This window comes from Oryx dammah, unplaced genomic scaffold (genome assembly GCF_014754425.2).
Source record: "Oryx dammah isolate SB20612 unplaced genomic scaffold, SCBI_Odam_1.1 HiC_scaffold_27, whole genome shotgun sequence".
NCBI lineage: Eukaryota > Metazoa > Chordata > Mammalia > Artiodactyla > Bovidae > Oryx > Oryx dammah.
This window is the reverse complement of record NW_024070211.1, coordinates 6,559,048-6,586,212: the sequence shown is the minus strand read 5'-3', so window position 1 is coordinate 6,586,212 and position 27,165 is coordinate 6,559,048. Positions and strand designations below refer to the sequence as shown.

The window sequence follows — 27,165 nt, the reverse complement described above, 5'->3', positions numbered from 1 at the left end:
GTCAAATAGCTACAAAGTGGTGGTATCAGATGTTGAATCTGTGAGTCTGGCCCTGGAGCCTGTTGTTGTTGTTCAGCCACTAAATCGTGTCTGACTCTTTGTAGAAACATGGACGGCAGCATGCCAGGCTCCCTTGTCCTTCACTATCTCCTGGGGTTTGCTCAGATTCATGTCCACTGAGTCTGTCTAACCATATCATCCAGTAGAGGTGATGCTGTTTGACTGTTTCATCCTCTGTTGCCCCCTTCTCCTCTGGAGCCTGGGCTCTTCATAAATATACTGCCCCCCAAATTGACAACTTTTGTTAACGTTATTATTATGCCTCCTTCCAAGCAGTATGCTGTTGACTCCTCCCTTCTTGGCTCCCCACCAGTGAGTCTTAGACACTGAGGATGTGGTGATGGGCACACAGGTCCGTGAGGGGCAACACCAGGAAGAGTCTGGGCTCCGTCCCAGCTGTAGGAGATGGGTTGGTCCAGACTGTGGGAGTTGACAGATGCTGGCTCAAAGGGCCCTCTGTTAGTCCCAGAGCAGTTGGGCAGCTGGTTTTCCAAAGAGGACCTATCCCCTGCCCAAGTCAGCGCTGTTAGACCCCTGGATGTGCCTTTCATTTCTGTGGCCCACTCCCTCAATTCATCATCTGTTCATTCATTTGACAAAGATTCATCAGGTGTCAACCTAGGGGCTTGTCACAGGTGCTGGAAGACAGTGGTGAACCCGCAGATGGGGTCCTGGTACTCTGGAACCTGTAATCTGGAGATGGAGGCAGACAGTGTTTATAAACAAACAAGTTAATTACAGGTTGGATAAGTGCTGTGGATGAAAGAAATTGGGTCATGTGCTAGAGAGTTCCAGGGCAGGAGAGTTGGCTTGGCTGGGATGGTCCAGGAAGGCATCCCTGAGGATGTGACCTTGGAGCTGAGACCTGACTGGCAGGAAAGGACTCATCATAAGAAAATCTGCAGGAGGAAGGGCCTTCCAGGAGGAGGGCCAGCCCTGTGGTGAGAGTGATAGGTGTGCTTAAGAAACAGAAAGCAGCAGTGCGGGGGGCTGGGCTTCAGTGACCTGTGAAGGGAGTGCGGTGTGAGAGTAAGTCAGTAGGGGAGGCCATGGCCAGATGTTGGGGGGACGATAGGAGGCCATGGTGAGGAGTTTGACTTTATGCTGGAAATAATTGGAAGCTGTTAGAGAATCAGAAGCAGGGGAGTGATGGCATCAGCTGTGGGTTTTTGTAGATTGTCAGGGGTGCAGGGAGAGCAGCTTGGGGCCTACTGTGGTCATGCAGGTGAGAGCCCAGTGGCCGGGACTGGGTGCGGGAAGATTCATTTTGGTTTGCAGGCAGCCCCTTAGACTCAAGTTTACCCCCTTCCCAGCCTCCCCTCACCCACACCTTTACTCCTGCTGGAATCTGACTCCAGGACAGGTCCTCTTGGATCTCAGCTTCTCCGTCCCTGTGCTCTCCTCCCAGGCCACCAGTTGTGAGGCAGAGCTGGGCAAAATCCAGGGTGAATTAATCTAAAATGGTGAAGTTCAAACTGAATTTAGAAAAATAATAAAACTAGGGAATCCATTTGGACAAAATTTGGGGGAATTCAAAATGTACACCTTGGGAGTTACCTAGCCATCCAGTGGTTAGGACTCAGGACTTCCAATGCCGTGAGTCTGAGTTCAATCCCCGGTTGGGTAACTAAGATCCTGCAAACTCTGCAGCGAGGCAATAAATAAATAAATAAAATAAACCTTTAGAGGGCAGAGCCTTCCCTCCTCAGACCACCCCACTCTGTGGCAGCACTGAGACACCTTTAGGAACCTCAAGGCTCCAGAGAACACAAAACTCCCAGTGGCCCAAGGGTATCCATGGTGACAAGAGTCCCCTGTGTCAAGGTCAGTCCAAAACAGCAGGAGTTGGGGGACAAGGAGGTGGATGGCAGAGTTCACACTGAACAATGGGATTATCTTGGCACCCCAGGTTTTAAAATTTTGTTTGTTTATTTTGGGGTGTGCTGGGTCTTCGTTGCTGCGTGCTGGCTTTCTCCAGCTATGGAGAGCTAGCTACGGTGCATGGGCTTCTTATTGCAGTGGCTTCTCTTGTTGCCCAGCACAGGCTCTGGGGCTTCAGCATTTGTAGCTCACAGGCTTAGTTGTCCCTCGCTATGTAGAATCTTCCTGGAGCAGGGATCGAATCTGTGTCTCCTGTCTTAGCAGGCTGATTCTGAACCACTAAACCACCAGGGAAGTCCCACCCCAGGTTTTTTAACACTGGGAAGCTTGGGCTACTCAGCCAGCCTCACTCCCAGACAGAATTTCTCGGGCTTGACCTTTGAGAAGTCCAGCACCATTTTCCTGAAAGAAAGAAGTGCATCTGTAATCTCCAGAGCTGCCTAGGACAGCTGCCCAGGTTGTACACTGTACAACTTTAAGAGATACCCAGGTGACAATGAGGATGGTGCCCCTTGGAGTTTTGGGAAACACAGCAGTCCTCTGGGCCCTTCCAACAAAGGGTCAGTGTGGTGGAGTAGAAGTGACTCACTTCTTCACCTCCGATGAGTCAGTTTTTCCTTGGAAGCATGAGGGCTGACTGGCAGATCCTGATGGGTTACTGAAAGAGGAGAGTGGGAAGAGCCAAGAGAAGAAGGCAGAGAGGTCTTGACTGGTACCCACCCCAAGAGTAGTGTGGAAACAGCTCTGAAAGGGAGAGTGCGGTACAGTTACCTCTCCATCCTCTGATATGTAAAACAGGGCCGGTTACTTATGACTCTCAGGGATATGTAGTGGAATAAATAGCAAACAGGCAGTAAATGATGGCTTTTGTTATTAGCATCTTTAACACACCCCAGAGTCTGGCCAGAAATCCTTTTTCCCCATCTCCCTCACTCTCCTCCTTCAGCTGTCCCGAGCCCCTCAGTCCTGCCCATACAAACCATGGACTTCCACGCGTCCACAAATTTCTCCCAAGAATTTGTTTTCCCATCCACTCCTCTGGTGGCTAACTCCCGGCCCCATCCCTTGCTGAATTTCTTGGGCCAAGTTACACTGTAGTATGACCTGTTTGACCTTTCTTATGCCACTCAGGAAGGCCTGACATGCTAATGCCGATTGGCCTGGGACCACCCCCAGGAAGCTAGGTGATGCTCCCATAGCATCGCCCAGCACCTGTTCACAGGAACCAAAAGGGACCAACAAGCGGTTGGAATCTGAGCCTCGGCCTGGTTTCTTTCATTACATGCATCAGCACGTCACTCTTTTTTTTATATAGTGGTAAAGTAGTATATCTGGAGAAGGGAAAGGCTATCCACTCCACTCTTCTGGCCTGGAGAATTCCATGGACTATATAGTCCACGGGGTCGCAAAGAGTCAGACACGACTGAGCAACTTTCACTGCAAAGTAGTATATATAACAAAGTTTACAATTTCAAACCCACCGCCCTTTTTTCTGGGCCATCACGAAGCCTGTGGGATTTCAGTTCCCAGACCAGGGATTGAATCTGCACCCTCAGCAGTGAAAGTGCAAAGTCCTTAAAGTCCGGACCACCAAAGAATTCCCCACTTTAACCTTTTTTTTTTTGTCTGCAGCGTGAGACCAAAAAAAAAAAAAAGATATTTCATCATTTCAAATGAATTCAGATTTAACAAATGGGATTTCTCTGGCGGTCCAGTAGTTAAGACTTTGCCTTCCAAATGCAGGGCACACAGGTTCTATCCCTGGTTGGGGAGCTAAGATCCTACATGCCTTGTGGCCCAAAAGCCAAAACATAAAACAGAAGCAATGTTGTAACAAATTCAATAAAGACTTTTTAAAAATGGTCCACATCAAAAAAAAGAAAAGATTTGCCAAATATGGGCTTGGCCAAAAAGTTCCTTCGGATCTCTCAGCTCTGTCTTAGAGAAAAACCTGATGAACTTATTGGCCAACCCAGTATTTAAAACAGATTCGTTGCCATCACTTATTTCAGGGTTTCTGGCTGCTCTTATTCATTGAACTTACTATACAGATTTTTTTATTGTGGTAAAATATATATAACATAAAATTTACCCATTTTAATCATTTTTAAGTGTACAAATCACTAGTATTAAGTATGCTGACACTGTTATATATCCATCACCACTTTCCAGAACTTTTTCCATCATTTGAAACTAAAATTCTTATCAGTTCAGTTCAGTCGCTCAGTCGTGTCCGACTCTTTGTGACCCCATGAACTGCCAGGCCTCCCTGTCCATCACCAACTCCCGGAGTCCACCCAAACCCATGTCATCATCGAGTCGATGATGCCATCCAACCATCTCATCCTCTGTCGTCCCCTTCTCCTCCAGCCTTCAATCTTTCCCAGCATCAGGGTCTTTTCCAATGAGTCAGCTCTTCACATCAGGTGGCCAAAGGATTGGAGTTTTAGCTTCAACATCAGTCCCTCCAATGAACACCCAGGACTGATCTCCTTTAGGATGGACTGGTTGGATCTCCCTGCAGTCCAAAGGACTCTCAAGAGTCTTCTCCAATACCACAGTTCAAAGGCATCAATTCTTCAGCTCTCAGCTTTCTTTATAGTCCAACTCTCACATCCATACATGGCCACTGGAAAAACCACAGCCTTGACTAGACGGACCTTTGTTGGCAAAGTAATGTCTCTGTTTTTTAATATGCTATCTAGGTTGGTCATAACTTTCCTTCCAATTAAACAATAACTCTTCATTCTCCCTTCCCCCCAACACCTTTCTGCATTCTGCCTCTATGAATTTGACTGCCCTAGGGACTTCGTATGACTTCATATGAGTGGAAGCTTACAGTATTTGTCCTTTTGTATTTGGCTTATTTCACTTATCATAATGTCTTCAAAGTTGTAGCATGTTTCAGAATGCTGTTCCTTTTATAGCTGAATGATCTTCTGTTCTATTACATACCACAGTTCGCTTGTACACTCGTCTGTTGATGGACAGACACTCAGGTTCTGTGTGAGTGCCGTCACTCAGTCCTGTCCGACTCTCTGTGACCCCGTGGACTGGAGCCCGCCAGGCTCCTCTGTCCGTGGGATTCTCCAGGCAAGAATACCGGAGTGGGTTGCCATTTCCTTCTGCAAGGGATCTTTCTGACCCAGGGATTGAACCTGCATTGGCGGGTGGCTTTCCCATCACGCCACTTGGGAAGCCCTGGACACTCAGTTTGCCTCCGCTTTTACTGGAGAACAGGAAGACGGGAAATTTCCTGTCTGAGCCATCAGCACAGAGGGACCACTCGTGATTGTCAAATATTACAAACCAAAAAAAAAATGGTGTCTGTCATGACAAAAGTAGATATGTTCTTTAAGCAGACTTAGAGAATATGTATGTGAAAGAAGAAAATGAAAATCTCCTGTAATCCCATCTAAGAGAGATAATTGCTATTAACCTGGGGTTAGGACTTCCCTGGCAGTCTGTGGTTAAGACTCTGAGCTTCCACTGCAGGGGGTGTGGATTCAATCCCTGGTTGGGGAACTAAGATCCTGCATGCCATGCCGTGCAGCCAAAAAAAAAAAATGTTTTTGAAATGGTGTTACTGTTTGAATGTCTGTGATTCCCCAGAATTCATATGTTAAAATCCCAACCCCTCAATGTGACTGTATTTGGACATAGGGCCTTTAGAGAGGTAATTAAGGTTAAATAAGGTCATAAGGATGGAGCCCTGATCCAGTAGGATTAGTGTCCTTAAAGGAGACCAGTCCTGGGTGTTCACTGGAAGGACTGATGTTGAAGCTGAAACTCCAATACTTTGGCCACCTGATGCAGAGAGCTGACTCATTCGAAAAGACCCTGATTCTGGGCAAGATTGAGGGCAGGAGGAGAAGGGGATGACAGAGGATGAGATGGTTGGATGGCATCACCGACACAATGGACATGGGTTTGGGTGGACTCAGGAGTTGGTGATGGACAGGGAGGCCTGGCAAGCTGTAGTTCATGGGGTCGCAAAGAGTTGGACATGACTAAGCAACTGAACTGAAGTGAAAAGACACCTCAGAACTCACTTGCTCTTTTTCCACCATGTGAGGGCTTAGCAAGAAGGTAGCTATATAAAGCCCGGAAGAGAATTCTGGCCAGAAACCAGATTAACAGACACCTTGATCTTGGACTTTCCAGTCTCCAGGATTGTGAGAAATGAATTGCTGCTAAGTCATGTAGTCTATAGTATTTTATTATGGCAGCCTGAGCTGACTAGGAAACATGGTTATCCCTCCAGTGCATATATATTTGTGGCCTTTTAAGCCAAAACCAAAACGGGATGATTCTTAGGTGGTGTATCATAGGAGTTAAGAGCACAGGCACTGGAATCAGATTGATCTGGGTTCAAATTTTAGCGATGTAACTTTAGGCAGATCTCTCTCTTGTTTCTTCATCTGCAAATGGTGGTGATTACAGTATCTACCTCCAAGGACTGCTCTGAAGACCAAATTAGAAAATGCTCCTAAAGGGCGTTGCACAGTTCCTGGCACATGGTGAAAGCCGATTAAATGGTGGCAAATTCATTTTTCACTGGACTATAGCTCCTTGAGCGAGTGAACTTTTCTGACTTGTCTGCTTTATCCCTTGTTCTCAGCACAGTACCTGGAGAATAGAGCCTAATATTTATCAAATGAGTAAACAGATGGTTCTAAGAGAGCAGATAAGAGAGAGCAGCTAGCATGGTGGATGATAGAGTTATTGGCATCGTAAAGTGCTCTACAACCTCTCAGCAGAGTGCAGTGGTTGGCTAAGTGCCTGGGTACCAGTGTTCACCCACCTGGGTTTCAATTCTGGTTCTACTGGTTTCCAGATGTGCACATCTCTCTCTCTCTCTCTAAAACACACTTTAAAATACAACTCTAAAGTGGGGATAAGTATAGTACCAACCTCGGAGGATTAAATGAGATGATCCATGTCAAGTGCCTAAAATAGCACCTTCCTCATAGAGTTTGTATGAGGATTAAAGGAGATCCTCCATGAAAACACTGGTGCTCAACAAAATGCTTTATTCCCTTGTTGTCAACATGTCTGTTACTGGTTGTCATCCTTAGATCAAACAGCAGCAAATCAAAAACGGAGACCACCAGAACACCCAGCAGCCCCTCAAGCCCCACGTTCACCCCCTCCGTCTGCCTCCTGGCGCCCTGCTATCTCACGGGGGACTCCGTCCGGGACAAGTGCGTGGAGATGCTCTCTGCAGCTCTGAAGGCGGATGGTGAGAGAGCCTGAACCAGTGACTGGGGAGGGAAGGGCTCCCCAGGATCTGGGAGAGGTGGTTTTTCTCCACACCACGAAAGTGGTACAAGATGCTAGAGTCCCCTGTACAAACAGGCCTCACTGCCAAGGTCATCTTCAACTGATGCCCGTGTTTCCCGAATCTCTTTTAGATGATTACAAGGACTATGGAGTCAACTGTGACAAGATGGCATCAGAAATTGAAGATCATATCCTTGAGCTGTGCCAGGGCTGTGGGTGCCGACCCTGTCCAGCACCAGGTGTCCCTAATGCAAGGGATCGGGACAGGGAGTGGGCTAGGCTGTTTAGAAGCAGTACCTCATTTCATGTGGAGAGCAATCTCCCAGGGAAGGTTCCCTAATTTTACAGGTGAGGTTAACTGAGGCTCAGAGCAGCTAAGTCCTTGCCAAGACTCATCAGCTAATAGTACTGGCAGAATTAAGATTTGAACCCAGGAGGTGTGACTCTAGAACCTGAGAGTTGGAACTTCCCTAAACATCCAGTGGTTAGGACTCCATGCTTTCACTGCCAGGGGCCTGGGTTCAATCCCTTATCAGGGAACTAAGATCCTGCAAGCTGTAACAGCCAAAAAACCAGCCAAAAATAAAAAGAACCCGAGGGCTCAGAGAGGCTGTGTCTTGACAGGTCTGGGTTGTGACATCATCAAGGAGATGAGACAGAAGGAGAGGACAGCATTCCTCACTTTCAGCCTTCCCTCTCTTCCTCCTCTGAAGATAACAACTCCCGTCTTTGACCCCCCCAAGTATGTACCAGGCTCTGTGTCTTGGTCAGTCGACACTTTCTACCTCTGTAGATTGCCGGGAGAAATATCAGTAACCTCAGATATGTAGATGACACCACCCTAATGGCAGAAAGCGAAGAGGAACTAAAGAGTCTCTTGATGAAGGTGAAAGAGGAGAGTGAAAAAGCTGACTTAAATCTCAACATTCAAAAAATGAAGATCATGGCATCAGGTAAAAAAGTGAAAAGAGTGTCAGACTTTATTTTCTTGGGCTCCTGAATCACAGAGGATGGTGACTGCAGCCATGAAATTTAAAGATGCTTGCTCCTTGGAAGAAAAGCTATGACAAACCTAGGCAGCATATTAAAAAGCAGAGACATCACTTTGCCAACTAAGGTCCTTATAGTCAAAGCTATGGTTTTTCCAGTAGTCATGTATGGATGTGAGAGTTGGACCATAAAGAAGACTGAGCATCAAATAATTGACGTTTTTGAATTATGGTGCTGGAGAAGACTCTTGAGAGTTCCTTGGACTGCAAGGAGATCAAATCAGTCAATCCTAAAGAAAATCAGTCCTGAATATTCTTTGGAAAGACTGATGCTGAAGCTGAAGCTCCAGTCCTTTGGCCACCTGATGCAAAGAGCTGACTTGCTGGAAAAGACCCTGATGCTGGGAAAGATTGAGGGCAGGAGGAGAAGGGGATGATGGAGGATGAGATGATTGGTTGGCATCATTTACTCAGTGGACCTGAGTTTGAGCAAACTCCAGGGGATAGTGAAGGATAGCGAAGCCTGGTGAGCTTCATGGGGTCACCAAGAGTCAGACAAGACTTAGTGGCTGAACAACAACCTCTGTTAACACTTACAACAATCTCTGTGAGGCAGGGGCTGTTGTTCCCAGTTTACAGATGAGGCAACTGAGGCTCAGGAACTACTGAGTGTCAAAGCTGAACGGAAAACCTTAGTCTTTGGATTCCATGTCCTGAGTTCTTCCCCTATACCCCATGCTCCCACCATCTGAAAGCAGCCTTGTGTAGACAGAGGAGATGACTGCTGTGTGGTCTGGCCAATTGAACTGAAAGTTTTTTTGTTGCTTTTTCTGTTGTCTTGCCCGGAAAGTCCCACGGCAGAGGAGCCTGGAAGGCTGCGGTCCGTGGGGTCGCAGAGCTGGACAAGACTGAGTGACCAGGAGTTGCTTACTAACACTTACTTGTTGTTTTGTTTTAGCAATGTCTTGAGCTTGCTGGATCTTAGTTCCCCAATCAGGGATAGAACCCAGGCCCCCTGCACTGGAAACATGGTGTTCTAACCACTGAGCCACCAGGGAAGTCCCAAGATTTCTGTCTTGAGAGAAAAAGGGCCTCCACACCCTGCTCCACTGAGTGAATGCATAGAATTCCTTTTACTGGAGACAAATCTTTGCATATCAAAGAAGTGTGGAGGGTGGGGACGGACTCCCCAGGGAACAGGGGTGTGAGTGTCCCACTGAGGCCCTTTCCTGGCCTCCTGGGCTCTACCTAGGGGCTCAGCAGGTCAGGGAAGGTGCAGGGGCCAGTCTCAGAAAACAGATTTGCTTCCCTCGATCTCATGCCTAAGAACCACCCTAATAGCCTCCAACACATCTCCTGGGAGTTTCCCTCCACCATCATTTAGTTATTAACCAGCACTTCTTGAACTAATCTCATACCTGTCCAAGTTCCCTTCAAAATTTCTAATTAATTCAGGAACACAGAACACGAGGCATCAGAACTGTCATGAGCTTCATCTTTGTTTCTCCCGAACAGTTGTCCCTCCGAGAAGGTCCCTCCACCTTCAAGCCCGGTTAGAGACAAAAGGTGGATGACCCAGTGCACAGCCCCTGCTGCTGGCCTTCCGTCCTCTGAATGACCTTCTTCTGAAGGAAAGGCCATCAGAGCTGCACCAACAGCCCTTCAGCTCTTTGTTCATAGGTGATGGGAGGTCAGAGGGAGGAGGAGTTTGGGGGCTTGAATTTCCATGTCTTAAAAAAAGGTAGGACCTCTTTGGAGTGACCCTGGACGAACATGGCAGCCGTGGGGCTCACAGGTGCTCATGTCGGGGTGGGGAGGAGGTCAGTGGGGGCGGGAGGTCAGTGATGCCCGGGTCTGCTCCGCCTCATCCTCCTCTGCGACCTTGATGAAAGGAGGCCAACTCAGGAAGAGGCGGACGAAAGGGTCCTCAGCCCTGCTGTCCCCACTTATCAAGCACATCTCCACTTCCAAGGATCCCGAACGCAGAAGATTTCTAAACAAATACTGGGGCTTTCAAGTGCATGAGAGCATATTCTTCCTTCTCACATTTTATTGTACTATACAAACAAGAAGACAGAAAAAATAAATACCACCACCTTCCCTCCCACCACTTGGAGCTCCCAGCTGTGTCCCGTTTCTCCACATTCCCCGCAGCTTCTTTCTCGTATATATAGGGGTTTTCCCAGAAAAGGTTTCATTTTCCTGATTCTTCTTGGCTTCGCGGAGGCCAAGAAAATGAGGCTGTGTTCCCTGAGCTCCTCCGGAGGAGGGAGGAGGGTGGAGGGAGGAGGGAGGAGGCCCATCTGGGATGCAGCTTCTGGACAGAGAACTTCCTGTGGTCGGTGGCCAGGGGTGACTTCCTGCCGGGTGAGTGGAGAAGAGAGTGTTACCGTCAGGAGGGAGTCTGGCTTCCAGCCCTGCCTCTGCCGGGAATGTGCCCTGTGACCTTGAGCAAGGGCCTGTACCCTTTCTGAGCCTCAGCTTCCTCATCTGTTAATGAGCAAAGTGACTGACCAGCAATTCCCAAAGTGTGTTCTGCGATAGGTATTCCTAGAGAAAAAGAAGGGAAGGGGAGGTTGGTCTGTGTTGTAATATGCTGGGAACACCAGATGAAACAAAAGCCAATGCGTTCTTTATTGTAATACTTCCTAGAGCCTTAGACACGTGGCCCCCAATCTGATGTTTTCCTCTGACAGCTGGACTTAAAAGTGTCCAGGAGCCCTTCCAAACTAGAGGGTCATCGTCATCACTATCATCTTAGCCCCTAAAGGTTAAGCATTTGAGACACCCCAACCACCACGCTAGAGCAGCGTGCACCTTAGCTCAGGGAATCCTCACGACAACCTGTATTTTACGGAGAGGGAAACCAAGGCACAAAGAGGTCATGGGCTCACCTGTGGTCACACAGGAGGCTCAGACAAACCCAAACTGCCCATTCCTGGGGTCCCTGGCCCCGCAGTGCTTGTGATGACCCGATCTCACCTTGCAGGCTGTTTCCTGTCCCCGATATGTGGCTGATCCCAGATGCCCGCATGAGGACCCTGACTCGGGGAGTCAGAGGCCATGAAGGGGCCTGACCTCTGTCCAAGTTGGGGGTACTCACTCGAGCACATGGGGTGAGCCAAGTCCAGGGAAAGGGAGAGGTGGCTTTGGGGCTCCTCAGGCTTCAGGGACTGGCTCCCCGTCCCCCGGGGCCCCTCTGTGAGTGGCTGGCTGGCCCTTGACTGTGTCACATATCTACCAGGAGCTCAAGAGCACGGACATGAAGTACCGGAACCGTGTGCGGAGCCGCATCAGCAACCTCAAGGACCCCAGGAACCCCGGCCTGAGGCGGAACGTGCTCAGCGGCGCCATCTCCGCAGGGCTCATTGCCAAGATGACAGCGGAGGTGAGGGTGGGGCGGTGGCCCCTCCAGTCTTGACTGAGGCTGAGAGGCAGAGGCTTGTGACGCAGCAATGAGCCAGGGGCTACCTTAGCTAGGGACCATCTTGGACGCCCCATCCCTCAGGGCCTCTGGACTGTCAGAACAGTGAACACAGCTACCAGGTATTCAGAATTGCACTCATTGCTTCAGGCACATGGGCCAGTTTAGCTTCGCACCAACCGAGGTAGAAATGTTTATCATCTCCAGTCTTACCCGTCAGGACACTGAAGTTCAGAGGATTTAACTGATTTGCCTGTGCACACAGCCAGAAAAGGGTGATGCCAGGAGCCAAACTGTTCAGCCTCAGAGCATCTGCTCCTCCCTACTTTATTTTGTTTGTTTCTGTTTTGGCTGCGCCAGGTCTTCATTGCAGTGCAAAGGTGGCGCCCGGGCTGTTGCTCCGTGGCATGTGGAGTCTTAGTTCCCCTACACCTGCACCCGCCGCATGTTGTTCTTGTTCAGTTGCTCAGTCGAGTCTGACTCTTTGCGACCTCACGGACTGCAGCGTGCCAGGCTTCCCTGTCCTTCACTGTCTCCCAGAGCTCACTCAAATCCATGTCCATTGAGTCGGTAACACTATCCAACCATCTCCTCTTCTCTTTCCCCCTTCTCCTCCTGCCTTCAATATTTCCCAGCATCGGGGTCTTTTCCAATGAGTGGGCTCATCGCATCAGGTGGCCAAAGTATTGGAGCTTCAGCTTTAGGATCTCCTTTAGGATGGACTGGTTGCATCTCCTTGCAGTCCAAGGGACTCTCAAGAGTCTTCTCCAACACCACAGTTCAAAAGCATCAATTCTTCGGTGCTCAGCTTTCTTTATAGTCCAAGTCTCACATCCATACATGACCACTGGAAAAACCATAGCTTTGACCAGATGGACCTTTGTTGGCAAAGTAATGTCTCTGCTTTTTAATATGCTGTCTAGGTTGGTCATAGCTTTTCTTCCAAGGAGCAAGCGTCCCCCACATAGGAAGGCAGCTTCTTAACGACTGGGCCTCCAAGAAGTCCCTCCTCCCTGCTTTGTGATCTGCCTCCCTCTTCTGCCTCATTCAATCCTACATCCCATTCCCCAGCTCTGGGCCCAAGCCTGAATCGGAGCCCCTGACTCTATGGAGCACAGCAGACATGTATACAAATATGTTTCATTCAGAGGTGGTGGCTGCCATGATAGAGCCACTGTGGGAACTTAACAGGAGGGAAGGATTGACCCAGAGTGAAGGGGTCAGTAAGGGAAGGAAAAGGGAACAAGCCTGTTTGAGGGAGTATGTGCAGTGGTTAGAAGTTCGGGGGCTGCACCAAACTGCCCTGGTTTGACTTCTGCCTCTGCCACTGAACTTTGTGATCTTAGACCAGCCACTTAACCTCTCTATGCCTCAGTTTTCTCATCTGTAAATTGGGAATAACAGCCATCTCATGAAGGACAGAATGAGTTAACACATGTAAAGTGTTTAAAGTGGCTTCCCTGGTGGCTCAGATGTTAAAACGTCTGCCTGCAAAGCGGGAGACCTGGGCTCAATCCCTGGGTTGGGAAGATCCCCTGGAGAAGGAAATGACAACCCACTCCAGTATTCTTGCCTGGAGAATCCCATGGACAGAGGAGCCTGGTGGGCTACAGTCCACGGGGTCGCAAAGAATCAGACATGACTGAGCGACTTCACTTAAAGTGTTTAAAAGGTTAAGACAAGTAAAGTCCTCCCCAGTATTAGTATATGCAAGGCCCATTTGATGGACATGAGTTTAAGCAAGCTCCAGAAGTTGGTGATAGACAGGGAAGCCTGGCTTGCTACAGTCCATGGGGTCGCAGAGTCGGATATGACTGAGCGGCCTAACTGAACTGAACTGAGGCCCGTTCACCAGCCAATTCATGTAACCCTCATCACAGTGAAATATCATCCCCACTTTATGGCTGAGAAAACTGAGGCCACACTCAACTCAAAAGTGATGATGAGGATTTGATCCCAGATCTGTTTATTTCAGAGTCTGTCTCAGAAAGACCTTTGCACACCCTCAGGTATGAGTAGCTCTTTGCTGCCAGCACTCAGGGGATTCCCTGAAAGCACACAGCGATGGCATAGCTAAAGTGCCACTAAATCCAAGAGCCCCAGAGAAGGGGCAGGGAAGTGTCTTGGAATCTGGATGTGCCTCTGGGTGTTTAATGTGTGAGGTGTAGTGCATGTGTGTGGAGTGGGTGTGTGGCCTGTGTGAGGCGGTATGGATGTGTGCTGTGTGTAGTTGATGTAAAGTGTGCATAGGTATGCGGTGTATGTGTTATATAACGTGCTGTGCTTGCTCAGTCTCTCAGTCGTGTCTGACTCTGCAACCCCTTGGACTGTAGCCCGCCAGGCTCCTCTGTCCATGGAATTTTCCAGAGAAGAATATTGCAATGGGTTTCCATACCCTTCTGCAGGGGATCTTCCCGACCCAGTGATCCAACCCGTCTCCTGCATTGCAGGCAGATTCTTTACCAGCTGAGCCACAAGGGAAGCCCCCTGACCCCAGCTTTAGGATAAAAATGGGAAATCTGGCACAGGTGGACAAGCATTAACTTTTTGCTTAATTAAAATATCTTTTTCGGCCACTAACAACATATACCGAGGGTTACACATGCAACTTGGCTTAACAGTATCCTCTTTCCTTTGTGAGGTGGCGCTGCAACTGAAATGGGAACCCAGCCTGCGTTTCTGTCTGTCTCTCACTCTATGGCTCTGGGGTCCCTTTGCCTCTGTGTGTGAGTGTGTCATAAGAATGCTGTCATCAGAGTGTCTTACAGGCAGTTGCAGAGACACTGGGAAACCAGGCCCTGGAAAACCAACAGCAAGGTGTAGACATGAGTGTGAGCCAAGCCTGGCAAGTTCCCAGAAGCTGGAGGCTGGGACAGAGCTGGGTGCCTGAATTAGGACAAAGGCTCCAGAAGTCTCAGCAAAGTAACCAGCCAACTCTGGCCCCATCTAAGGACTATTCACTAGAACAGGGCAAGAGAATCAGGTGATCAACAGGCCCAAGAAGAGGCCAAGACCACACTAGGCCTCCCCAGGGACTGCCAGTGCCAGCCACCAAAGGGCCCCTGCCAGCAACCCAGGCAACAGAGGTCCAGGGGGCCTTCTTCTTGGGGTCAGCTTCTACTCTAGGCAGGAAATTTCTATAAGAAATATAGGATCGGGGCTTCCCTGGTGGCTCAGTGGTAAAGAATCCACCTGCAATGCAGAAGCCATGGGTTTGATCCCTAATCCGGGAAGCTCCCTCATCCTGAGGAGCAGCTGAGCCCGTGGGCCACAACTATTGAGCCTGTGCCCTAGGGCCCAGGAACCGCAACCACTGAAGCCTGTGTGCGCTCTAGAGCCCATGGTCTGCCGCAAGAGAAGCCACTGCAATGAGAAGCCCAGGCACGACAATGGGAGAGTAGCCCTCACTCACCACGACTAGAGAAAAGCCTTCGTAACAATGAAGACCTAGCACAGCCAAAATAATAATAATAAAATACAGGATCATTTTTGCTCCAATAAGAAAAATAACAGCTTGGACTACAAAGAAAGCTGAGTGCTGAGGAATTGATGCTTTTGAACTGTGGTGCTGGAGAAGACTCTTGAGAGTCCCTTGGACTGCAAGGAGATCCAACCAGTCCATTCTGAAGGAGATCAGTCCTTGGAGGGACTGAAGTTGAAGCTGAAACTCCAATACTTTGGCCATCTGATGCAAAGAACTGACTCACTGGAAAAGACCCTCATGCTGGGAAAGATTGAGGACAGGAGAAGGGGATGACAGAGGATGAGATGGTTGGATGGCATCACCGACTCAATGGACATGAGTTTAAGGAAACTCCAGGAGTTGGTGATGGACAGGGAGGCCTGGCGTGCTGCAGTCCATGGGGTTGCAAAGAGTCGGACACGACTGAGCAACTGAAATGAACTGAACTGAACTGGACCATTGTTGCTCCAATAAGAAAAATAACAGCTTGGGGTTGGGCTGCCTACTATGCTGTGGCTCAGAAGACGGGGGCTCCCATCAGACAGAGCCTGGCGAAGCGGGTCCTCACGTGTGACTGGCCATCCCTCTCTAACTCCCTTTCTATATCTCTTTCCTGGTCCACCTGATGCCCTCGTGCTTCCTTCGTCTGGCTTTTCCTCTCACACCCAGGTGATTTCAGAGAACGGGCTGGATTCTGAGATACCTGTCAGAACTGTTGAATGGATACGTTGACAGCCTGCAGGGAGAGGTGTCTTAAGTGCTCAACAAATATGTTTCAAATTCACCTTGTAGGTGATGTGAAGATCCAGGGTCATCGCTTACTCCCCTCATTTTCAACCTTATTTTTCATATTACTGTACTGACTCCCAAGATGGGCGGGTCATGGTGGAGAGGTCTGACAGAATGTGGTCCACTGGAGAAGGGAATGGCAAACCACTTCAGTATTCTTGCCTTGAGAACCCCATGAACAGTATGAAAAGGCAAAATGATAGGATACCAAAAGAACTCCCCAGGTCAGTAGGTGCCCAACACGCTACTGGAGATCAGTGGAGAAATAACTCCAGAAAGAATGAAGGGATGGAGCCAAAGCAAAAACAATACCCAGCTGTGGATGTGACTGGTGATAGAAGCAAGGTCCGATGCTGTAAAGAGCAATATTGCATAGGAACCTGGAATGTCAGGTCCATGAATCAAGACAAATTGGAGGTGGTCAAACAAGAGATGGCAAGAGTGAACGTCGACATTCTAGGAATCAGCGAACTAAAATGGACTGGAATGGGTGAATTTAACTCAGATGACCATTATATCTACTACTGCGGGCAGGAATCCCTCAGAAGAAATGGAGTAGCCATCATGATCAACAAAAGAGTCCAAAATGCAATACTTGGATGCAATCTCAAAAATGACAGAATGATCTCGGTTCATTTCCAAGGCAAACCATTCAATATCACCGTAATCCAAGTCTATGCCCCAACCAGTAATGCTGAAGAACCTGAAGTTGAATGGTTCTATGAAGACCTACAAGACCTTTTAGAACTAACACCCAAAAAAGATGTCCTTTTCATTGTAGGGGACTGGAATGCAAAAGTAGGAAGTCAAGAAACACCTGGAGTAACAGGCAAATTTGGCCTTGGAGTACAGAATGAAGCAGGGCAAAGACTAATAGAGTTTTGCCAAGAAAATGCACTGGTCATAGCAAACACCCTCTTCCAACAACACAAGAGAAGACTTTACACATGGACATCACCAGATGGTCAACACCGAAATCAGATTGATTATATTCTTTGCAGCCAAAGATGGAGAAGCCCTATACAGTCAACAAAAACAAGACCAGGAGCTGACTGTGGCTCAGAACGTGAACTCCTTATTACCAAATTCAGACTCAATTGAAGAAAGTAGGGAAAACCGCTAGACCATTCAGGTATGACCTAAATCAAATCCCTTATGATTATACAGTGGAAGTGAGAAATAGATTTAAGGGCCTAGATCTGATAGATAGAGTGCCTGATGAACTATGGAATGAGATTCATGACATTGTACAGGAGACACGGATCAAGACCAACCCCATGGAAAAGAAATGCAATCAAGCAAAATGGCTGTCTGGGGAGGACTTACAAATAGCTGTGAAAAGAAGAGAGGCAAAAAACAAAGGAGAAAAGCAAAGATATAAGCATCTCAATGCAGAGTTCCAAAGAAAGCAAGAAGAGATAAGAAAGTCTTCTTCAGAGATCAATGCAAAGAAACAGAGGAAAACAACAGAATGGGAAAGACTAGAGATCTCTTCAAGAAAATTAGAGATACCAAGGGAACATTTCACGCAAAGATGGGCTCAAAGGACAGAAATGGTATGGACCTAACAGAAGCAGAAGATATTAAGAAGAGGTGGCAAGAATACACAGAAGAACTGTACAAAAAGATCTTCACGACCCAGATAATCACGATGGTGTGATCACTCATCTAGAGCCAGACATCCTGGAATGTGAAGTCAAGTGGGCCTTAGAAAGCATCACTACGAACAAAGCTAGTGGAGGTGATGGAATTCCAGTGGAGCTATATCAAATCCTGAAAGATGATGCTGTGAAAGTGCTGCACTCAATATGCCAGCAAATTTGGAAAACTTAGCAGTGGCCACAGGACTGGAAAAGGTCAGTTTTCATTCCAATCCCAAAGAAAGGCAATGCAAAAGGATGCTCAAACTACCACACAATTGCACTCATCTCACACGCTAGTAAAGTAATGCTCAAAATTCTCCAAGCCAGGCTTCAGCAATATGTGAACCGTGAACTTCCAGATGTTCATGCTGTTTTTCGAAAAGGCAGAGGAACCAGAGATCAAATTGCCAACATCCGCTGGATCATGAAAAAAGCAAGAGAGTTCCAGAAAAACATCTATTTCTGCTTTATTGACTATGCCAAAGCCTTTGACTGTGTGGATCACAATAAACTGTGGAAAATTCTGAAAGAGATGGGAATACCAGACCACCTGACCTGCCTCTTGAGAAATCTGTATGCAGGTCAGGAAGCAACAGCTAGAACTGGACATGGAACAACAGACTGGTTCCAAATAGGAAAAGGAGTCCGTCAAGGATGTATATTGTCACCCTGCTTATTTAACTTATATGCAGAGTACATCATGAGAAACACTGGACTGGAAGAAACACAAGGTGGAATCAAGATTGCTGGGAGAAATATCAATAACCTCAGATATGCAAATGACACCACCCTTATGGCATAAAGTGTAGAGGAACTAAAAAGCCTCTTGATGAAAGTGAAAGAGGAGAGTGAAACAGTTGGCTTAAAACTCAACATTCAGAAAACGAAGATCATGGCATCCGGTCCCATCACTTCATGACAAATAGATGGGGAAACAGTGGAAACAGTGTCAGACTTTATTTTGGGGGGCTCCAAAATCACTGCAGATGGTGACTGCAGCCATGAAATTAAAAGACGCTTACTCCTTCAAGAAAAGTTAGACCAACCTAGATAGCATATTCAAAAGCAGAGACATTACTTTGCTGACTAAGGTCCGTCTAGTCAAGGCTATGGTTTTTCCTGTGGTCATGTATGGATGTGAGAGTTGGACTGTGAAGAAAGCTGAGCACTGAAGAATTGATGCTTTTGAACTGTGGTGTTGGAGAAGACCCTAGAGAGTCCCTTGGACTGCAAGGAGATCCAACCAGTCCATTCTGAAGGAGATCAGCCCTGAGATTTCTTTGGAAGGAATGATGCTAAAGCTGAAGCTCCAGTACTTTGGCCACCTCATGCGAAGAGTTGACTCATTGGAAAAGACTCTGATGCTGGGAGGGATTGGGGGCAGGAGGAGAAGAGGACGACAGAGGATCAGGTGGCTGGATGGCATCACAGACTCGATGGACGTGAGTCTGAGTGAACCCTGGGAGATGGTGACGGACAGGGAGGCCTCGCGTGCTGCGATTCAGGGGGTCGCAAAGAGTCGGACACAACTGAGCGACTGAACTGAACTGAAGTGAACTGAACTGTACTGACTCCATGTGTCTTTGATGTGCTTCCTAAATAAGGCAGGCAAAGATAGGTAAATGGATTGGTGAGTGGGTAGATTTTTTTTTTTTCCTGTTCTCTCTCTCTCTTTTAATTGAAGTTTAGTTGATCTCCTGGTCTCTGTTTCTTAGCTGGAACAGTCTGACCCTGGCCTAGTCTCCCACATTCCTCACCTTGAGCCCACCCCAAATACCCTTCCCCAAACATGTTAGTCTTGTCCTCTGATCTCCCACATCTATTATTTTCTTCCTCTGGAATGTGCCATGCCGCTTGGGAAGTTGTGCTTATCTTTCAAGTCTGGTGAAAGTGTCAATTTCTTTAATGAGCCTCCCTGCCCCCACGCAGTTAGCCACTAGTCAGGCTTTCCCTGCACTTTGCAGGCCTTTGCTTTAGTTCCAAAGACCCTGATGCTGGGAAAGATTGAGGGCAGGAGAAGGGGGTGACAGAGGATGACATGGTTGGATGGCATCACCGACTCAATGGACAAGTCTGAGCCAACTCTAGAAGTAGTGAAGGACAGGGAAGCCTGGTGTGTTGCAGTCCATGGGGTTGCAGAGTCAGACACCACTGAGCAACTGAACAACAACACTATCTTGCAATCTTAGGTGAATGCTTGGCTCTTCGACTAGATATCATTACCTGGAGACAGGAACCAAATCTTATCTTAGTCCACAGGGCTTAGAGGCGGTGGTGGACTGTCCGTGCCTCCCAGCTCCAGAGAGATGATTGCGTGTAGCTATTCCCAACTCTGCGTTCAGTGACATCACATTAGTAGCTTGAAAGGCTGTGGTGGGATTGTTTACACCATGGAAACTGGTAGATGCTACAAATCGGCCACCCACTGTGGCCAAAGCCAGTTTACCAGCATGTCAGCGCTATGAAAGGCATTCAAGAGATTCATATCCAATACACTTTGAAAGAACAAATATATTATGCTCTGGAAAGTCCCCCAACATTAAAGTCAGCTGCTTGTTGCTTCTATAGCCTGAGGTTGACTTGTGGGCTTTCCCAGTGGCTCAGCAGTAAAGAATCCACCCGCAGTACAGGAGCTGCAGGAACTGTGGGTTCGATCCTTGGGTCGGAAAGAGCCTCTGGAGAAGGAGATGGGAACCCATTCCAGTTTTCTTACCTGGGAAATGCTATGGACAGAAAAGCCTGGCAGGCTACAGTCTGTATGGTTGCAAACAGTCTGATACAGCTGAGCATGATGACTTGTTTTGTATATACCCCTGCCATTGGTTAGGACGTAGTCCTTGCGTTTGACACAGTAGGAGTTAAGCATTCGTGTACACAGGATAACTTGGGGGCACTAGTAAAAATGCATATTCCTGGGCCTGCCCTAGAGTTTTGGATTCATAGGAATCTGCATTTTATCAGGAAACACAATTGGTTATAATGCAGAAATCAGCACACAAAAATTGTTTGACCTTTGTGCCAACTCTGTTCTCCACGGTTTAAGGGGTGAGGCTAAATGGTAGTAATATAATGTTTAGCCAGTGCCAAATCCTCTTTTTTTTTTTTTTTTAAATTTGATAAATGCCACAAGGTGTGTAGGATCTCAGCTCCCCGAGGAATGAACCTTGTCCACAGCAGTGAAAGCACCAAGTCCTAACCAGTGGACCACCAAGGAACTCCCCAGATTCTCTTTTAACATTAGGTTCAGGGAATTCCCTGGCAGTCCAGTGGTTAGCACTCCACACTTCCACTTCAGGGAGCATGGGTTCCATCCCTGGGTAGGGAACTAAGATTCTACATGCTATGTACTGAAGCAAAAAAAAAAAAAAAAATTAGCTTCAGCCATCTTCCTCCCCCTAAACTGAGGCTAACTAGAGCTCTTTCCAGCTTGAGTGTCTCCCTCTCTTCTGGAAAAAGGCCAAGGCAAGTCAGATGTCTAGGGAGATAGACAAAACAAAAGGGGAGGGCCTGACTAATGCAGAGACTGGGTGTCTACAGGGAGCTGACAAGAGATGGGAGGCTCTATTCTATAGGAACGTTATAGAAAAAGATGTTCCATGATGCAATCACAGTTGAGCAGTCAGTGGTGTGAACCTCAGGAACCTCAGGTCCTGCTTGGGTGGGGTAGCCGCAGTAAGTTATAGAGAGTTGAGGCCAAGGTTCCCACCAGGCAGATTGGCCTGGCTGAACGGTGATCACCGCTCAGGCTTTCAGTCAAGTCCAGCCCGGAAGGACAAGGGGAACATCACAGATCACGGGGTCAGTGGTCAAATAAGCTTAAGCAGGAAGGTTCAGGCAGGTTCCTGAGGTCCTTGGCAGGCGCTGTGAGTGCCAGAGCTGAGGAGATGTACACGAGATTGTTGACTCTGGGCGGACGCTGTCTGTCTTGTGTTCCCCCGTACTTGCCCTACCGTACTTGGCCTGGTCAGAGCCCGGGGTTTGACCTGCCACCCAGAGGCAGAACGGGGACTCCTCTGGTAAAGCCTCGCCCCAGCCAGGACAGGGCCAGGCTTCCCTCCAGTCCAGAATGTCCCCCTCCCTCTGTGCAAGCTCCCTGAAACCCAGGTATGGGGTAGGGCTCCTGGGGGCTCCCTAACCCTGAAGGGCACACTCCTTTTTCTCCAGGAAATGGCCAGTGATGAGCTGAGGGAACTGAGGAATGCCATGACCCAAGAAGCCATCCGTGAGCACCAGATGGCCAAGACAGGCGGCACCACCACCGACCTCTTCCAATGCAGCAAATGCAAGAAGAAGAACTGCACCTATAACCAGGTATGGCGTGGGGTCGAGGGACCAGAAAGAGCTGAGGGACAAGCCAGCAGGGAGAAGGGGCTGCAACGCTAGGCTGCGGAGAGGGGCACGACTTGGTTCACCAGCATGATACATCTGTGGCTTCCAGAAAAGATGCAGAGAGAAGCACCCAGATCCGTGTGAGGTGCGATCAGATCTGTCCTGCAGCCGGCATAAGAAGGACCAGACCTACAGGGGGCACAGAACTTCTGCAGAGTCACAGATGGTTGGAAGAGAACTTGGCAATAAAAACTCTGCTTCCTCACTTCACACACAGAGAGACTGTGGTCCAGAGGGGACAGGCTTTGTCTAAAGCGGCAAAGACAGTTAGTGGCAGAGAGAATAATAAGCCCAGATCCAGACCTTTCTTGCCAGTCCAGCCAATGTGGTGGTAAAGCCTAAGGGCCTGAGCCCTGAGCCCTGAGGATGAAGACCACTGCCCTGGCCTGGCCTCCTGTTTCTGGGTTACACATGTTATGCCCTTGAGGCACCAATATTCTTGGATTTGGATTAGTGCTCTGTTATTCTAGAACTCTATTCATTCCCCCATCTGCTTGTCAAGCAAGCACCTTGCCTCTGGGGACATGTGGCTGCAGCAGAAATACAGTAGTCAGCCCTGCCTTCCAGGAGTCCCTTGGAGAATTCCCATGCCGGAATCCGAAGATGTGTGTGCAGGTTCCTGCTCTCTGCAGAGTTCTCTCTCCTGGGGTGTCATTGCTCTGCAGTGACAAGGCCGTGTTGTGCTGTGTCCTCCTGGCCCGTGGCTGGGCATGCTCATTAGCCGGGGACTCCCTCCCACCCCACAGACACCAGCTGACACCATTCACAGCTAAGAGTCTGCAAAGCCACAACTTGCTACATGTCATAGCCGTCCAGGGTGGGCTGCAGAAAATCAGAACAGCGGTTGTTAAATCCAGAAATGCCCGGGATTTGCTGGGGCAGACCTGGTTTCTGCACCTGAACAGTCTAGTTAAAGGGATAAGAGACCAGAAAACAACACTGAATGTCCCCCATGACCTTCAAATCCTCTTTCCTCTCCGGGCTTCCGTTCTTCCACCTGTAAAATGAAGAAGAAATGGAATGATCCCTGAGTGTGCTTCCAGCTCACTCAGTTCTGATCCAAGAGGTACATCCAATACGATATGTTCATTTTTCCTGTAGGAGATGAGTCTTGAAGCAAGAGAAGAGAGACCAGTCAGTTCAGAAGGATTAACAAAAAGAGTGCAGAAGTCAGGCTGAGCCAGTGAGATACTGGAAGGGAGCCAATAGGCCTGCAAGGAGAGAGGAAAACATATGCATACCTAGTGGAGTGCTCAGTGATGAGGGCACTGCCAAAGTGGCGTGGGAATAACGGCGCCCACCTCTGCGATTTGACCTACTTCTACAGTGGGAGCCATGGCAGGTCCAAGAGCAAGGGGGTGACGTCACGAGTGGGCCCGCTCTCTTTTTTCTCTCAGGTGCAGACACGCAGCGCTGATGAGCCCATGACGACCTTTGTCTTATGCAACGAGTGTGGCAATCGCTGGAAGGTCTGTATGTCTGTATCTTTCTTCCTCCCCTGTCATCCTCAGGAGCTGCCCCACTTAGGAAGTAGCAGGCCCACAGCCCCAAATGGGGGCTGGCGGGGGGCAGTTTTGCCAGCCTGCGCAGAGCAGGTCTGCAGAGCTGGAGATAGTGGTGCATTGTTGGGAAGGCAAGGCCAGAGGACACGTGTGTGTGTGTTTTCGTTTTGGAAAGCACCCAGCAGGGGTGGGGACAGCAGCCGGCATTTTATCACAGGATGGGCAAGTCTGTCATTTGAACACAGATGGAATCAGCCTCCTGAGATCCCCGGGGTTGCGGGGAACGGGGAGGGAGGGGGGAGGAAAAACAATAGCCCTCTGCACTTGGACCACACCTCTCTGCAAAGTGCTTCCACAGATGCTATTTCCTTTGAGCCCAGTCACAGCCAGGGAGGTGGGGACGACTGAGCCCTGTCAAACCGGCACTGCTCTCAAATGCACCCAGGTTGTCCTCCCCTCCTAAGGCAGCTCTGGAAAAGCCTTACGTTACCCCAGGCTGTAACCCAGGCAGCCCCAGCACCCGCAGAAGCGGCAGTTTCGTTTTCAGGCGTGGGAGCCCAGCAAAGGCTGCTCCTGGAGTGCTCCTTCCCACCTCATCTTCTGAACCACCCGAGTGTGGTCACAGATTAACGTCCCCTTCCAGTGCCATCTGATTTGCATGCGTGCTGTGTGAGGTCTGGGTCACCGGGCAGCCGGCAGGTTGTAACGTACTTAGCAAGGACTGAGCATGAGGCTGGGAGTCAGGAGCCCTGGTTTCCGTCTCCACTCTGCCCTACTCACTGTGTGACCCTGAGCATGTCACCCACCTCTCTGAGCTGAAGGGTGATGCTAACACCTTTCTCCCGGACTGATTATGAAGACTATCACATACGCACACATGCTTTGCAGCAACTACAAGAAATGTTCCCCATATTACTCTCACTTTGAGATGAGGAAATTGAGCTACTGAAATGGTTAACGAGCATAAAGTCTCAGAGTTTGGAGCACGGAAAGACGGTGCTCCAAATTCCTGATCAATTGACCTTTCTATGACTTTATGAAGGGACTTTTGATGGCTCTGGGGCCTCATAAGAACTGCCATGTTTTTTTAAGGTAAAAGTCAGATGATTATGTATTTTCTTCTTTCATTCACCTGTTGAGCACTTAGAGGTGAAGCCAGGATAATGGCCTACTGGTTTCAAGCACGGGCTTGGGTATCAGGCTCAAATCCTAGCTTTATCACTCACAAAGTGACTTTGCCAAGTGCCCTGAACTCTCTAGGCCTGGATTTCCTCATCTATAAAATAAGGGTAGGAATATAGCCCACAGAGCTATTTTGAGGATTAGAGAAGGTAATACATGTAAAAAATTAACAGGGCCTCTGACAGCTCAAATGGTATCTTTGTCAAATTAGGGAAAGGTGTTCTTCCTCCAGATAGATGTAGCCTTGCACTTGGGTCCAGAACTTGGGAAACAGCAGGGATGGAGTTTCAGCCCAAACCTGCTCCTGTGGGGAGGCTCTCTTGTGAACAACCTGTACAACCACACAAAAAAGTCCTGAGCATATATGTGCCTGGTACATAGAAACCACCATTCTTATTATTCACAGTTGTTACCTGTTAGTATTATGGGAGCTTGCGAGTCATTTAACTTGTCTGAACTGCTTCTTTCCCTGTGAAAATGCACATATTATAATGGTGCTTATCTCACAGGGTAACTATGAGGAGGAAATGAGTTGATATATGTTAATACTGGTTAGCCCAGAGTAACTGCTCAATAAATAGGACCTTTGTGAGTGTTACTGTTGGGCAAAAGACATTCTACATGCTCCAAACCCAGCTCCTCCTCCCTGATTCCCAGAGAGAAACTGGAGTTTGGAAGTTGGAGAGGCAGGTCCCACTAGAGGTGGCAGCTACGTGGCTTCGGACAAAATTTCCAAGTAGTGTCCGCTGCCATGTGGGATGCCTACTGTCTAACCAAGCTATGAGTAATAATCATGGTGATGTTTCTGACCATAAATTGAGAGCCCACCACACGTCCAGCATCAAATTTCCATTCATTGCTTATCTTTTTCTTCATGGATCGGCATTATGGTCCCATTTTACAGATGAGTGATCTGTTCAGGGTTGCACCACTAATAGTGACAGGGAGGGGATCTGGACTGGTCTTTGTGGCTCCAGGCTTCCCAGGTGGCTCAGAGATAAAGAATCTGCCTGCCAACGCAGGAGACGCAGGTTCGATCCCTGGGCTGGGAAGATCCCCTGGAGGAGGAAACGGCAACCCACTCCAGTGTTGCCTGAAAAATCCCATGGACTGAGGAGCCTGGCAGGCTACAGTCCACGGGGTCGCAGAGTCGGACACTGAGTGAATGAACACAATCCTGCGTGGCTCCAGACCCCACCTCCCCTTTCACGTCCCCTCCACGTGCCTTTACCCTCTTTGAGTGGTGCAAAGAAAGTTCTAAAACGCTGTTGCCTTCTTGGTTTTGTAGTTCTGCTGACAGAACCACCAACCGGGATTTCAGTGAACAAGGTGAGGAAGAACAGAGAGAAACCACCAAGCCCTTCGTAAACTGGAGAAAAATAAAAATTAAAATGAAGAGAAATGCTGAACTCTGAATGGGGCATTAGGGACCAGAGGGAGAATTCTTTTGCAAATTAATAATCATTTATCAATAGGGATGGGCTTCCCAGGTGACTCAATAGGTAAAGAATCCCCCTTTTGATTCAGGAGTTGCAGGAGACACGGGTTCGATCCCTGGGTCGGGAAGATCTGCTGGAGGAGGAAATGGCACCCCACTCCAGTATTGTTGCCTGGAAAATTCCGCAGATAGAGGAGCCTGGTGGGCTTCAGTCGATGGGGTCACAAAGGGTCGGACACAGCTGAGCACAGTACAGCAGCAGCACATTGATGGGCACCGGCTAATGGGGGAGGCTAACTGGGGTGTGATTCTAAGCCCATGTGGACAGACCTCTTGCGGAAACTCAAGACTTCAGAGCCCCAGAGCTAAGGTGCAGTACATTTGATAGTAGCTGGCAGACCTTTGCTTTGAGTCCCTTCCCTCACATCTGAACCTCTCAGCCTTTTCTGAGTTGAAAAATACCAGACTGACTCAGATCTTACCCACTCCACTGTGAGTCACACGTGTGGAACAGTTGGCACACAGCATCAGATTTGGCTAAGGCAGACATGACTTCCACACTGTGTAGGAAGATCTCTTCCCCGCCCCTCATCTCTTCTCAAACGCTCTGCTCTTCCCTGTTTCTAGCTGATCTGGGGGCAGGGCTCTGAGGACTCCAGACCTGGTCCCTCTAGGAAGGCCAGACATCATCTTAAGCTCAGGGTTTCTGAGTGAAGAAGCAGCGCCTGAGTTGGGCGGCCCCCGGGAGATCCTGAGCCTTGGAACACGTCCAGGCCCAGGCTATGCATTCCTCACCGCTCTGTTGTGGTCTGAGCTACAGAGGAAGTCTGTAGGGCACAAGGCCCCTGTTGTGCTTCTCCCACGATGAAGCTGGCTTGCTTTTTAAGCCAATAGGAAACTTGAGGCAAAGCTGGAAGCTTCTGAAAAAGCCCTGGGAGCAGGTCTTTGCATCTGTCCTGAGTCTCAGTCTCTCACTGTCCCTGGCCTTCCTGAGGCCCTGGGCTGAGCCTCCTGGACACTTGTTTCCTGAAATAGCTAACTCGTAAGAGCTTGTGAAGCAAAAAGAGGCTTCCCGGGTGGCTCAGTGGTAAAGAATCCACCTGCCAATGCAGGATACACGGC

At 48.7% G+C, this 27,165-nt stretch overlaps 1 protein-coding gene across 1 annotated transcript in view; it reads left to right on the top strand.

The window, feature by feature from the left end:
• The window catches only part of TCEA3 (transcription elongation factor A3), a 49,102-nt gene extending 23,088 nt beyond the window's left edge, over nucleotides 1-26,014 (top strand). Inside the window, exons 6-11 of the mRNA XM_040229650.1 lie at nucleotides 7,020-7,183; nucleotides 7,356-7,412; nucleotides 11,447-11,601; nucleotides 21,697-21,843; nucleotides 23,319-23,390; nucleotides 25,894-26,014. Coding sequence (XP_040085584.1) covers nucleotides 7,020-7,183; nucleotides 7,356-7,412; nucleotides 11,447-11,601; nucleotides 21,697-21,843; nucleotides 23,319-23,390; nucleotides 25,894-25,902 — 604 coding nt within the window. The 3' untranslated portion in view covers nucleotides 25,903-26,014. The remainder of the gene's footprint in view (nucleotides 1-7,019; nucleotides 7,184-7,355; nucleotides 7,413-11,446; nucleotides 11,602-21,696; nucleotides 21,844-23,318; nucleotides 23,391-25,893) is intronic.
• The last annotated feature ends 1,151 nt before the right edge of the window (nucleotides 26,015-27,165 follow it).